Source organism: Centruroides sculpturatus, unplaced genomic scaffold, assembly GCF_000671375.1.
Source record: "Centruroides sculpturatus isolate CEXI.00-Female unplaced genomic scaffold, Cexi_2.0 scaffold943, whole genome shotgun sequence".
Lineage (NCBI taxonomy): Eukaryota > Metazoa > Arthropoda > Arachnida > Scorpiones > Buthidae > Centruroides > Centruroides sculpturatus.
Window position 1 is genome coordinate 307,360 of NW_019385262.1, and position 11,351 is coordinate 318,710.

Consider the following 11,351-nt stretch of genomic DNA (forward strand, 5'->3'; position numbering starts at 1 on the left):
AACTTATTGCAGCGCTTGAGTGATGAAATCAAGAAAAAACGGCCACATTTGGTGAAAAAGAAAGTGTTGTTTCATCAAGACAACGCACCAGTTCACACATCCGTTATTGCGATGGCCAAAATCAATGAGTTAAGGTTCAGATTGCTTCCTCACGCACCCTATTTGCCAGATTTAGCCCCCTTGGATTATTTTCTCTTTCCAAACTTAAAAAAATATGGCTTAGTGATAAAAGATTTGCCAACAATGAAGAGGTGGAGTCTGCGGTTGATGGCTATTTTGAGAAGCTCGACAGTTCTCACTATAAACAGGGGATCGAAGCTATTGTACATTGCTGGAAAAAGTGTATCGAGCTAAAAGGAGACTATGTTGAAAAATAAAGATATGTTTTACCAAATTTTTTGTGTGTTAGATCACGTACTTCTGGGACTACCCTCGTAAAATCATGTAATAAAACAATTATAAGATTATATATCATTGGAATTAGAAAGTATAAGATTTTTATCATGCTAATTCTGTTTGTAAAACTTTTTGTCTGATGTTAAAAATACTTGTCACAATGATCATAACCTATGATTCTGAGTAAATCACCAATTGTTAAATCTTATATACAAATTTGCTAAGCAAGATACACAATATTTTGGATATTATTCATATTTTTCGTTTTCTTTAACTTTACTTAAACTTCAAAATAAATAATTCAAAGGATGAGGAATTAATGACTGTCTTAGATTACAAGGCCTTATATCCATCCATTAAATTACCTCCTTGCTTTTCTACTTAATTCAAAAGTTTAGAAATTTTAAATGATTGAAAATAAAGAAAATTGTCAATTGTCCAAATTTTAATTTCAATAATTTATTTAAATAACTAACTGATATATTTCTCAAATGATTTATTGGCATTCTAAAAATATTAAAGATTAAATAAATACAGTAGAGCATCATTTATCCGAATCAATTGGGGACTGAGGTTGTTCAAATAACTTATTTTTCAGATAACCGATTATGTACGAAAAAATATATTAACCTATCCCATGTTGAAATTTTTCTCCATTGTGTGTCCTCCGTTGTGTTGAATTTTCATTGATGTTAAGCCTAACATGAACTTTTTAAAATAATAATAGTGGCTATTGTATCATTAAAAATTGTTTCTTTATTTTTTACAAACAAAATAAATATATTGAAAAATATAAAAACAAAAAAAAATTATATTTTAGAAGTTAATCTAGTATCAAAAATGTTTGATTCAGCACTACACAGTCCTCAGAAAAACACCACACAAAAGAGCCAGTGCTGCCAGCTAAAACACACACACCAACAAAAAAATATATTGGAGTAGCCCAAGGCATAGCCAAAGATTGCAGCTCCACAGCACTAGCGAAAATTTAAATTTTTCGACTGGAATTCTTTCGGATAACCGACGCTCTACTGTAATAATGAATTTAGGAGTTATAAATATTTTCAAAAGCATTGAACTTGATGTTAAATAGTTTTCTTGTATAAAATTGAAAATGAATTGAAAACAAGGATTTATTTGGTTATGCCAGGATCTCAACATTATTTTTTGAAATCAGAAATATGTATTATTACTATTCTATAAATATTAATTTTATAACTACTTAAAATTTAATAATTAAAATTATAACTTTTTGAGTAGTTAATTTAAGAACTTCTTGAAGATGTCTTATTTCATATCTTAAAAATGACAAAAATAATAAATGCTGATAATTATATTATGAATTGGTTATTTTTCTTTTAGAAAATAATTGTGTTACCAGTTTTAACATTCTCGGGCCTAAAGTAACGAGCGCTCTTTGGGGACCTCTGGACCAGACTTTAATAACGGGTCATGACGATGGAGAGCTGGCACTGTGGGACATTAAAGTAAGCTTGGTGCTAAGATTTTTTTTATGGCTAAATGCATAATTATTTCCATTTATTACAGACATTAATAATTTACATTTGTAATAATTCTAGACTCGAAGTAAAATAAAATCTGTGTACGAACATAGGGGAACAATTAACGACATTCAGTATAATAAAGATCAGACAATGTTTATAACAGCTTCTAAAGATCATACGGCAAAGGTTAGTTCATTTTTTATTTACTTTTTTTTATAAAATGTAAATGAATTGAAAGAATATATGTGCCTGGTTGGAGTAGCTGGAAGAAAATTCTATTCATTGCTGCAGTGTATTTCAAGCAAGTGTCTATTTCTATTTTGAATCTACTTATATGAGCTATATGTACCTATAAGAGTTTTTAAAATAAATTCTTAAAGAAAAAATATGTGTTTTATTTATTTTGCAATATTTGTCTCAATGTAACAGGTTTACTTGTTTATATACACTGGTGGAAAATGAAATACCAACACCAAGAAAGAGTTGTGCTAGATAAACAAAACTTGATAGGTGTGTTTTCATATCTGAAAGATGATGACTATTCAAATTTTGCACTAGACAAATACACGTGAATAGTGCCACTATGAACATGCAAATCATGTTTGCTGTAAATACAGGATGTAAACTTGTTGAGTGTTATTTATTGTCCAGATTGAACATTGTGAGTTAAGGTTTGAGTCAAGAATGCTTTTAAGGAGACGAAGAAGGCAGTATCAGCAGCTTACTGAGTTTGAACGAGGCCGTGTAATAGGGCTACGAGAAGGTGGATTTTCTTTCCACACTATTGCAGAAAGACTTGGCAGGAATGTATTCACTGTGCATGATTGTTGGCAGCTGTAGTCACAGGAAGGTGCTGTCTCAAGAAGACCTGGGTTTGGCTGCACACGGTGGGCCGATACTGAGAGGAAAGACTGCTGTATTCAGCGCATGGCTGTGACACATTGTACTGCATCTGCAGCAAAAATTAGAGCTTCTGTTGGCACCAGAGTGACCCAGCAAACTGTAACAAATTGATTACTTGAGGGACAGCTTTGAGCCATATGCCCTGTGACTTTCATTCTGCTAACTCCAAATCACTGCCATTTGTGACTTCAGTGGTGTCAAGTGGTGTCATTGGAGGACAGAGTGGAGATCTGTTGTGTTCTCAGATGAGAGCCATTTCTGTCTTGGTGATGGCCGTATGTTGGTTAGGAGGAGGCCAGGTGAGCACTTGGAACCAAGCTGTCTGCAGCATACATACGCTGGACCTACACCAGGAGTTATGATCTGGGGAGCGATTTCCAGTTTTTTTGAGATTTACTGAATTGAACAGCAAGAGCACTCTCATTGTTATCCCAAGCACCTTGACAGCAAATTTGTATGTCAGACTGGTGATTGAACTGGTCTACTGCCATTCATGAGGAATATTCAAGGAGGTATTTTCCAATAGGATAACGCTCGTCCTCATACCACTGCTGTCACCCAACGTGCTTTACAGAGTGTCGACATGTTGCCTTGACCTGCAAGATCACCAGATCTTTTTCATGGGACATTATTGGAAGACAAATTCAGTATCACCCACAACTAGCATTAACTGTTGCTGATTTGACTGACCAAGTTCAATAGGCAAAGAACTCCATCTCACAAAATGACATATGGCATCTGTACAACACAATGCATGCACATTTGCATACTTCACTTCAAAGTTGTGGCAATTACTGTACCATCATTTCACATTTGAAATTGATCTTGCACATACTTTAGTCTGTGACCGTAAAAATTCAATCAAATAAATATGTTGCATAGACAAATGCTTTGCCTGAATTTCATTTCTCTAAACTAATTTTTTCTTGGTGTTGGGATTTCATTTCTGCCAGTGTATATTGCAATAAAATTGTTTTTGACATTTTAAAATGAAAATAATAAAAATACAAATTGAAGAATGAATCATTTTTATTTCAGTTGCATAAACTGTTCATGTGTAATTATTATTTTGTAGTTTTGAAATATTGTATTTATCTAGACCTGAAAAATAGCAAAATAGTTACATACAAATGAAAATTTGATAGCATGTAGAAAAAATTAGTTAATAATTAAGGTTTTTAAAATTTTACTAATGTAGTAAGGTTTTAAAAGTAAATATAGTTATTACTTGTCTTAATAAATAAAACATTCTCATTTTAAATTGTTAATTTTATTATAAGAGTTTAAATGCATTTATAACTTATTTTATGAGTTGTTACTATAGTTAAGTGAAAGTTGTTCTAATAGAAAAGATTCTTTTATTGGGTTTTAAAATAGCAAACAATTGCAGATGCTTTTATTTTTAGTTTTCTTTTATGAATTGTGTAAATCGTTAGTTGTATTTTTAAAAATTTTTCTTAACTTTTCTTTATGAAATCATTTTTATGTAGCATCTAAAATAATAGCATTTTCTTTTATGTTTGTCAAAACGTTTTATAAAGCAGATAACTTGATGTCATTTATGTAAGCAGTTCTTTTTGAAAACAAAACTGCTTACACAAATGGCAGTGTGTTATTTTTGATACTAGAATTGGATATGTAAAAATTACAAAAGTGGTTATAAAAATAAAATGGAAGCAAATATCCAGTAATAGAAAAATATTATTTGGTTCAATTATTTTAAAATAGCTTTTGTACTTTCAATTATGGAAAATGATTTCACAAATTCTGTAATTTGAAATATCTTCGATTTGATTTCTATTATATTTAAACTAAATTAGTAATCACCCTTTTAACTTTCATTGACTAAATTTAATAAAGCATTGTTTTGAAAACTGTCTATAATCTTTTAATACGTTAGAATATTTAAATCAATAATTTAATCTTTTATTGGGGTTACATTCAATTTAGCAAAAAAATACAGAGTTAGCAAGAAATAAATTTTCCATTTCAGAGAGCTCTGGAGTGTGTTCTACTGCTCAATACGTCCTCCTTTATTTTGAACAATGTGCTCTAATTGCAAAACCATACTAAGACAGCTTAATGCAGTGAGTCTGCTGGAATATCCAGAACATGGCACCGAATACTGTCTTTCAGATCTGGCACAGATGCAAGTCTTCTACGATAAACATTGTCCTCCAGGAAACTCCATAACCAAAAGTTGCACGGGATGATATCTGGCAAGCAAGGAGGCAATGTTGTAGGAAAATAACGGCTGATCACCCTTGCATCTGTAAAATGATGTCTTAGTATGGTTTTACAATTGGAGCACATTGTTCAAAACGAAGGAGGACATGTTGAGCAGTTTTATTGCTGCATATTCAATATTTCTATGTGCTCCAGCACTATCTAGCAATGGATTTTTGTACTTTTTTTTTATTTAAGAAATGCCAATCGCATCATTTGAATTATCTGTAGTCCAAATTTTGTCTCATTTCGAGCAGTACAACGTACTCCAGAGCTCTCTGAAGTAGGAACTTATTTCTTGCTAACCCTGTATTTTTAATACAAAATTACATATATTGTGACAGTCCATAAATTTTCACACTAAGATGAAATATCTGAATGACTGTAAATGTAATAGTTACTTAATTTGTGAATGCTTAGATTTTATTTCAGATTTTTATAATTTTAAAGCAGGGATTGGCAATCTTTCAGTAGTGTTGTGCCAAACCTTATAATGTTATTCCATGGGTACCAACATAATCCTACCAATTTTGTTATATATATCATCAAAATTAGACCAGTGGTGACACAGAGCATAAATACATGCATTGTAATATAAATATACAAGCAAGAGATTTGTTTTTAATGTACTGTACCACTGCCTACACTGAACTATGGTTTCCATTTAAATGTGTAATTAATAATTAAAATATAATTTTATCTACATTTCTGTTCAATCAGAGTGCCTCTGAAAAAGCATCATGTGTTTCATAGGTTGCTGACCCCTGTTTGAAAGGAAAGTTGTTTGTTTGGGCATATGAAAATAAAAACTGTGCTGGAGAAATAAGGTGTAGAATTTTGTTAAATAAACAGAATCCAGTTTTTTTGAGATTTACTGAATTATACTTTAAAATGTTAACCTGTTTCAAAATAAAATGAACTTTGTCATTTGGGAAAAAATTAAACTGTATATTTTATAGCAATTTAAATATTAAATATAATTAAGCAATATTTAATGAATGTAATGGCAACATCATCATGAAACAAAAAACATAATTTCTCTATTTTTTTTATAGTTATTTGATACAGCCACGATGGAATTAATGAAAGTTTATAAAACGGAACGTCCTGTTAATTCTGCAGCAATTTCTCCCATTCGAGATCATGTAAGTTTTTCTTTCTTTTACAATTTGTGTAAAATTTTATTCTTGTTTATTCAGATTTTAAAAGTTATATAAAAGATTAATACTTTCTATGATTTGTGAATTTTTGCAAATTTTAATAAACCAAAATTTTGTAAGTTGTACTTAATAATAATGAGAATGCTTACTGTATGTAAATATGTTTGACCATCCTTTTGAAACAAAATGGAGTTATTTAGAATTCAATGCAATTTTGAAACTTAATGTTCTGTAGTCAAGCATTACATTTACATTTATCTCTTGCTTAATGTGGGATTTGATTAATGCACAAAATTAGTCAAGACAGTCCCTTTATAAACATGACAGAAATTTTAATTAAAGCAGCTTTAACAGCCATGAATTTGCTGTTTTCATGCCGAGGGTAATTTCTGATAAAGATATCTAGTATAATTGCCATATAACTGAATACTGCTAATGCAATATTATATTTTTTGTTTAGAAGCTTATTTTAAACTTTCACTTCACATTTTGTTCACATAAAATCAAATTGAAATATCTACAGATAAAATGCATACCAGGAATATTGTTTGTAAAGGATAATCCTGTACAAATAGCAAAAAATACTTAGTGTGTATGGGGAAGATGCTCCAAAATGTAGGGCTAATCAAATGTGGTTTTAAAAGTTTTGTTTGGAAAATTTTCAAACAAAGGATACAAAATATATGGGGTGCCCAAAAGATGTTGAAGAGAAATTTTGGGAAGAAATTTGTTAAAAATTGACAAACAACTCATGAACTTGGAAAAACTCGTGTATCACTGACATGATGATTGTGTTCCACATGCATTAAGTGAGAGAAATGAACTGGATTGAGTGTAATTTTGTCTGAAGGTAAGCAACTCTAAGGTTTCATTTTATTTTTAAATTAGCTATTCATTTTTATCCTAGGAAACTTTTTTGCAGATGAAAAAATAAAAATATTTATATTTGTTATTAACCAAAAATTTGTTCTAGCAGGTCATGATTGTTTGGATGAGTACCAAGGTACTACTATTTGATTAATGCAGGGGTCACCAAAGTGGTCGATATCGATCCCAAAATTGAAACTAAAAATTACAAATATAACTATACATATTATTATGTTTTTGAATATTGTTTCAATGAATTTAATAGTACAGCATTTTGCAGATTTAGAAAATATTGATATCCCAGAATGAATTATGGTGCCATTTTCCGTTCAAATCGAAAATGTTAGCATCATAATAAAATAAAATGGAGAAGACACTGAGGTCGTCGTCATCAGGTGAATACAGTGTGTGTATAGTGTGAGCCTGGTTCTGCGCATGCGCCAACATGCACATCACAGAGCTTACTGCTTGTTTTGTGTTTGAATATATTTGAATATTTGTTTCGTGTTCTCAACAGCTTTGACAAAAGTTCCAACTTAAATGTTACGTGTTCTATTCTACATCGGATTATTTCCGTTTAATTTTTCAGTAAATCTCTGTATTTGCCTAATGACGACGACTATAAGTTCATCGAAAGTGCTTGCGATAAAAAAACGTACATGTAACAGCTGTGGATTTGCTGTTTCAACTTAAATTTCTTTAGTGACCTCAGTGTCTTCTCCATTTTATTTTATTATACAGTATTTTGGCATGATAGTCATCCTATTGATCAGTGTTGACATAAAACTTGCAAGATGAACTTATTGAATTATTAGCTGACCTTTAAGCAAAAATGCTTTTTAAAAATTTAAATTTGAGCAATTTCTGGACAAAATATTTATATAATACAAAAATACATAAAACTTTGTGATATGATAAATCCTTTTTTCTGGCATTTTGAAGTTCGTATATGGTTGAAGCTGGTTTCAGCCATGATAATTCCATCTTAACCAAACAAAGAAATAAGTTGAATGTGGAACTTCGAGGTGATTTAAGACTAAAAGTTACAAATTTTCAACCATATGTTGCTAAAAATCATCAAGCTTTATCTGTCTCACTGATTTTCAGTTACAAAAATTATTATTAACATATAAGGGGCAGTCAGATGAAAATGAGACAGATGGGAAAAAGTAAGTAAACTGTTTATTATTTCAAAAGTAATAGCCATAACTGTTAATACATTCATCCCACTGTGAGACAAGATGGTCAATGTTTTCATGGAATAATGTTTGCAGTTGCCTATGGAACCATGATTGTACCTAGGCGTGCACCTCTTTGTCATAAGCAAATCAACAGCCACGAATTCTCTTCAGAGCTCCAAAAATATGGAAATTGCATGGGGAGAGATTGGGACTGTATGGAGGATGTGTAAAGGCTTTCCAGCAAAACTTGAAGCATGCCATCAAGTCCAAACACCCAGGAATGTTGATGGACGGCATCATTCCATTGCAGGATAATGCCTGCCCACATGTTGCCAAGGTTGTTTCGACTATGCTGCAGAAGTTTCACTGGGAAGCCCTTACACATCCTCCATACAGTCTCAATCTTTCCCCACTAATTTCATATTTTTAGAGCCCTGATGAAAGACATTCGTGGCCGTCGATTTGTTTTGGACGACGAGATGCATGCCTGGGTATAATCATGGTTCCATAGGCAACCGCAAAGATTATTTCATGAAGGCCATTGACCATCTTTTTTCACAGTGGGATGAATGTATTAACATTTATGGCTATTACTTTTGAAATAATAAACAGTTTACTTACTTTTTCCTATCTGTCTCATTTTCATTTGACTGCCCCTTATATATACAATAAATGTAAAAAATGTAAAATTAAAAGAAATGTATTAAAATAGTAAGAGCTTTTTTTTTGCTTGTAACACACACTTTTTGGTGGGGGTCGATGTGAGGTTTCGAAAAGTTGTAGGGGGTCGACGATCAAAAACGTTTGGCGACCCCTGGCCTAATCAGACGTGCAATGTTCGTCTCATGTATTCTTAAATTTCACATTATCTTACGAAATCTTGATGTCCGTCGNTTAAAAGAAATGTATTAAAATAGTAAGAGCTTTTTTTTTGCTTGTAACACACACTTTTTGGTGGGGGTCAATGATCAAAAAAGTTTGGCGACCCATGGATTAATGTGATTTTGATGTACACAGTAGCATTGAGGCATTAATTAACTGCATTAATCAAGAGATACCTGTATTTGAAAAAAATCTTTTGGCTATACAGTAGAGCATCGATTATCTGACCCCCGATCAACCGTCACATCGGTTAACCGACCGTGTTCTAGTAAGCAAATTCAAATGTCCGCTAGTGATGTGGCACTACAATATTTGGCTGTCTTGGCTACTTCAATATTATTTTTGTGTGTTTTAGCCAGTATTTAAACGAGGCTTAATTTTCTAATTTTTAACGATACAATAGCAATGATTATTATTTTAAAAAAATTTTTGTTAGGCTTAACATCAATGAAAATTCAACGCAAAGTAGGTTAATAGCGATATACTAATTACACAGGATATACTAATAATGTATTTTTTCATATTTTTCCATTATCCGTTTTTTTAGTTATCCGACCAACCTCAGTCCCTAATTGAGTTGGATAATCGATGCTCTACTGTATTTATTAGCAATAAAAAAGTTTGCATTAAAATCTAAGATGTTGATGGTTAAAATAAATTTTGTTTATATTTAATCATTGAAGAAAACTACAAATATGACTGAAGAAGGATGTCAATAAAGGATTATACTTGTTGAAATGNGTTTGGCAAGACTGACAAAAGCATTATAAGTGCTCCCATTAGTCAAGATATCAGATAGTTTACACGGCCATTTGATTCCATTATTCTCTAGTATACTTATTAGTTCTATCCTTTCCCTTTCAAATCTTATACAATCATAGATATAATGCTTTGAACCATCAATTGCAAGACATGTAGAGCATTGATTGTCATTTCGGTTTGTAAATCTTGCTAGATAGCTAGCAAATTTGCCATGATTTGTCATAAGTTGGGTTGTAGTATGGTCCGGGTAAAACCATTCCAAAGAGTAAAATTTTTTTAGATCTGGTATAAATTCATAAGTAATATGCGTATTTTTTTGGTTCCACTCATTTTGCCAAATTTGGATGGTGTTTTCCCATAATAATCTTTTAATTGAGCTGATACTGTATTTATCATATTCTATTGGTAATGAGACATCCCCAGCTGCCTGCTTTGCCAAGGTATCCGCCCTCTCATTTCCCATTGTGCCTTGATGGGCTCGTGTCCAAGATATGGTGATATTAGAATTTGAGTGATTTATTAATCTACGAATCTCTTCTGCAATGGGGTGTAAATTGGTGTTATTAATCATATTAAAAGCAGATAAAGAATCTGTACATATGTTAGCATTAACTTTATCCTGTAAATTACATATCCAAATAATGGCCATTTTAATTGCACACAGTTCAGCTTGAAAAACTGTGCAGTTGTTATCTAAGCGGATGGTTCTATGGTATATTTCTTCTTCATTTTTGTAAACTACAAAGAAGCATCCAACCATGTTATCGTGTTTTGATCCATCCGTAAACACTTTGATATTTTCAATCCCATTTTCATTATCTTTATAATGCACAGCTGTATTATAATGGTGAGTATTACAGTATGGGAAACGCCATTCAATTTCATTATGTGTAATTCTTTGATGATTGAGTTCGATCGTCTCTCCCCATTTAGCTCTTTGTAGATTCATTTTTTGTTTAATCGATAAGTCCAGCGGAGGTTTCCTGGCAATGGCTTGAAGGCTGGTGTTACTGGTAGTACAGTACGCCTTGGTTATTAAAAGTAAGGCAGTTCTTTGTGATGATATTAGTTTTCGTTTGATATGAACTTTGTTTGTCACCCAGCCCCAGGTGCCACAGGCATAGGTAATGATTGGGAAATATATGCAATCATATATAATTGACATCGCCCCCGAGGACAGGCCCCATTCTTTTTTCGCAACCTGGGCAAAAGACTGTAGTATTAGTCCTGTACGCTTGACCATATACTCAATATGTTGTTGCCAACATAGTCTGTGATCTAATATAACTCCAAGATACTTGATGGTCCTGTTGACTTTGATGGTTTTATCATTCATTTTTATGTGGGGCGGTCTAAGATATAAATTTTTGTGCCCTGGCGTATTGAATACAATTGCATTTGTTTTTAATGGATTAAATACCAATTTATAATCATTACCCCATTTGTAGATTTTTTGAAGGAGTTCATTG

General features: G+C 32.0%; 1 protein-coding gene across 1 annotated transcript in view; it reads left to right on the top strand.

Annotated features, from left to right (window-relative positions):
- LOC111636846 (eukaryotic translation initiation factor 3 subunit I-like) overlaps positions 1-11,351 on the top strand; it is an 80,667-nt gene that overhangs the window by 57,749 nt on the left and 11,567 nt on the right. The window contains exons 5-7 of the mRNA XM_023382233.1: positions 1,759-1,883; positions 1,977-2,087; positions 6,086-6,175. Coding sequence (XP_023238001.1) covers positions 1,759-1,883; positions 1,977-2,087; positions 6,086-6,175 — 326 coding nt within the window. The remainder of the gene's footprint in view (positions 1-1,758; positions 1,884-1,976; positions 2,088-6,085; positions 6,176-11,351) is intronic.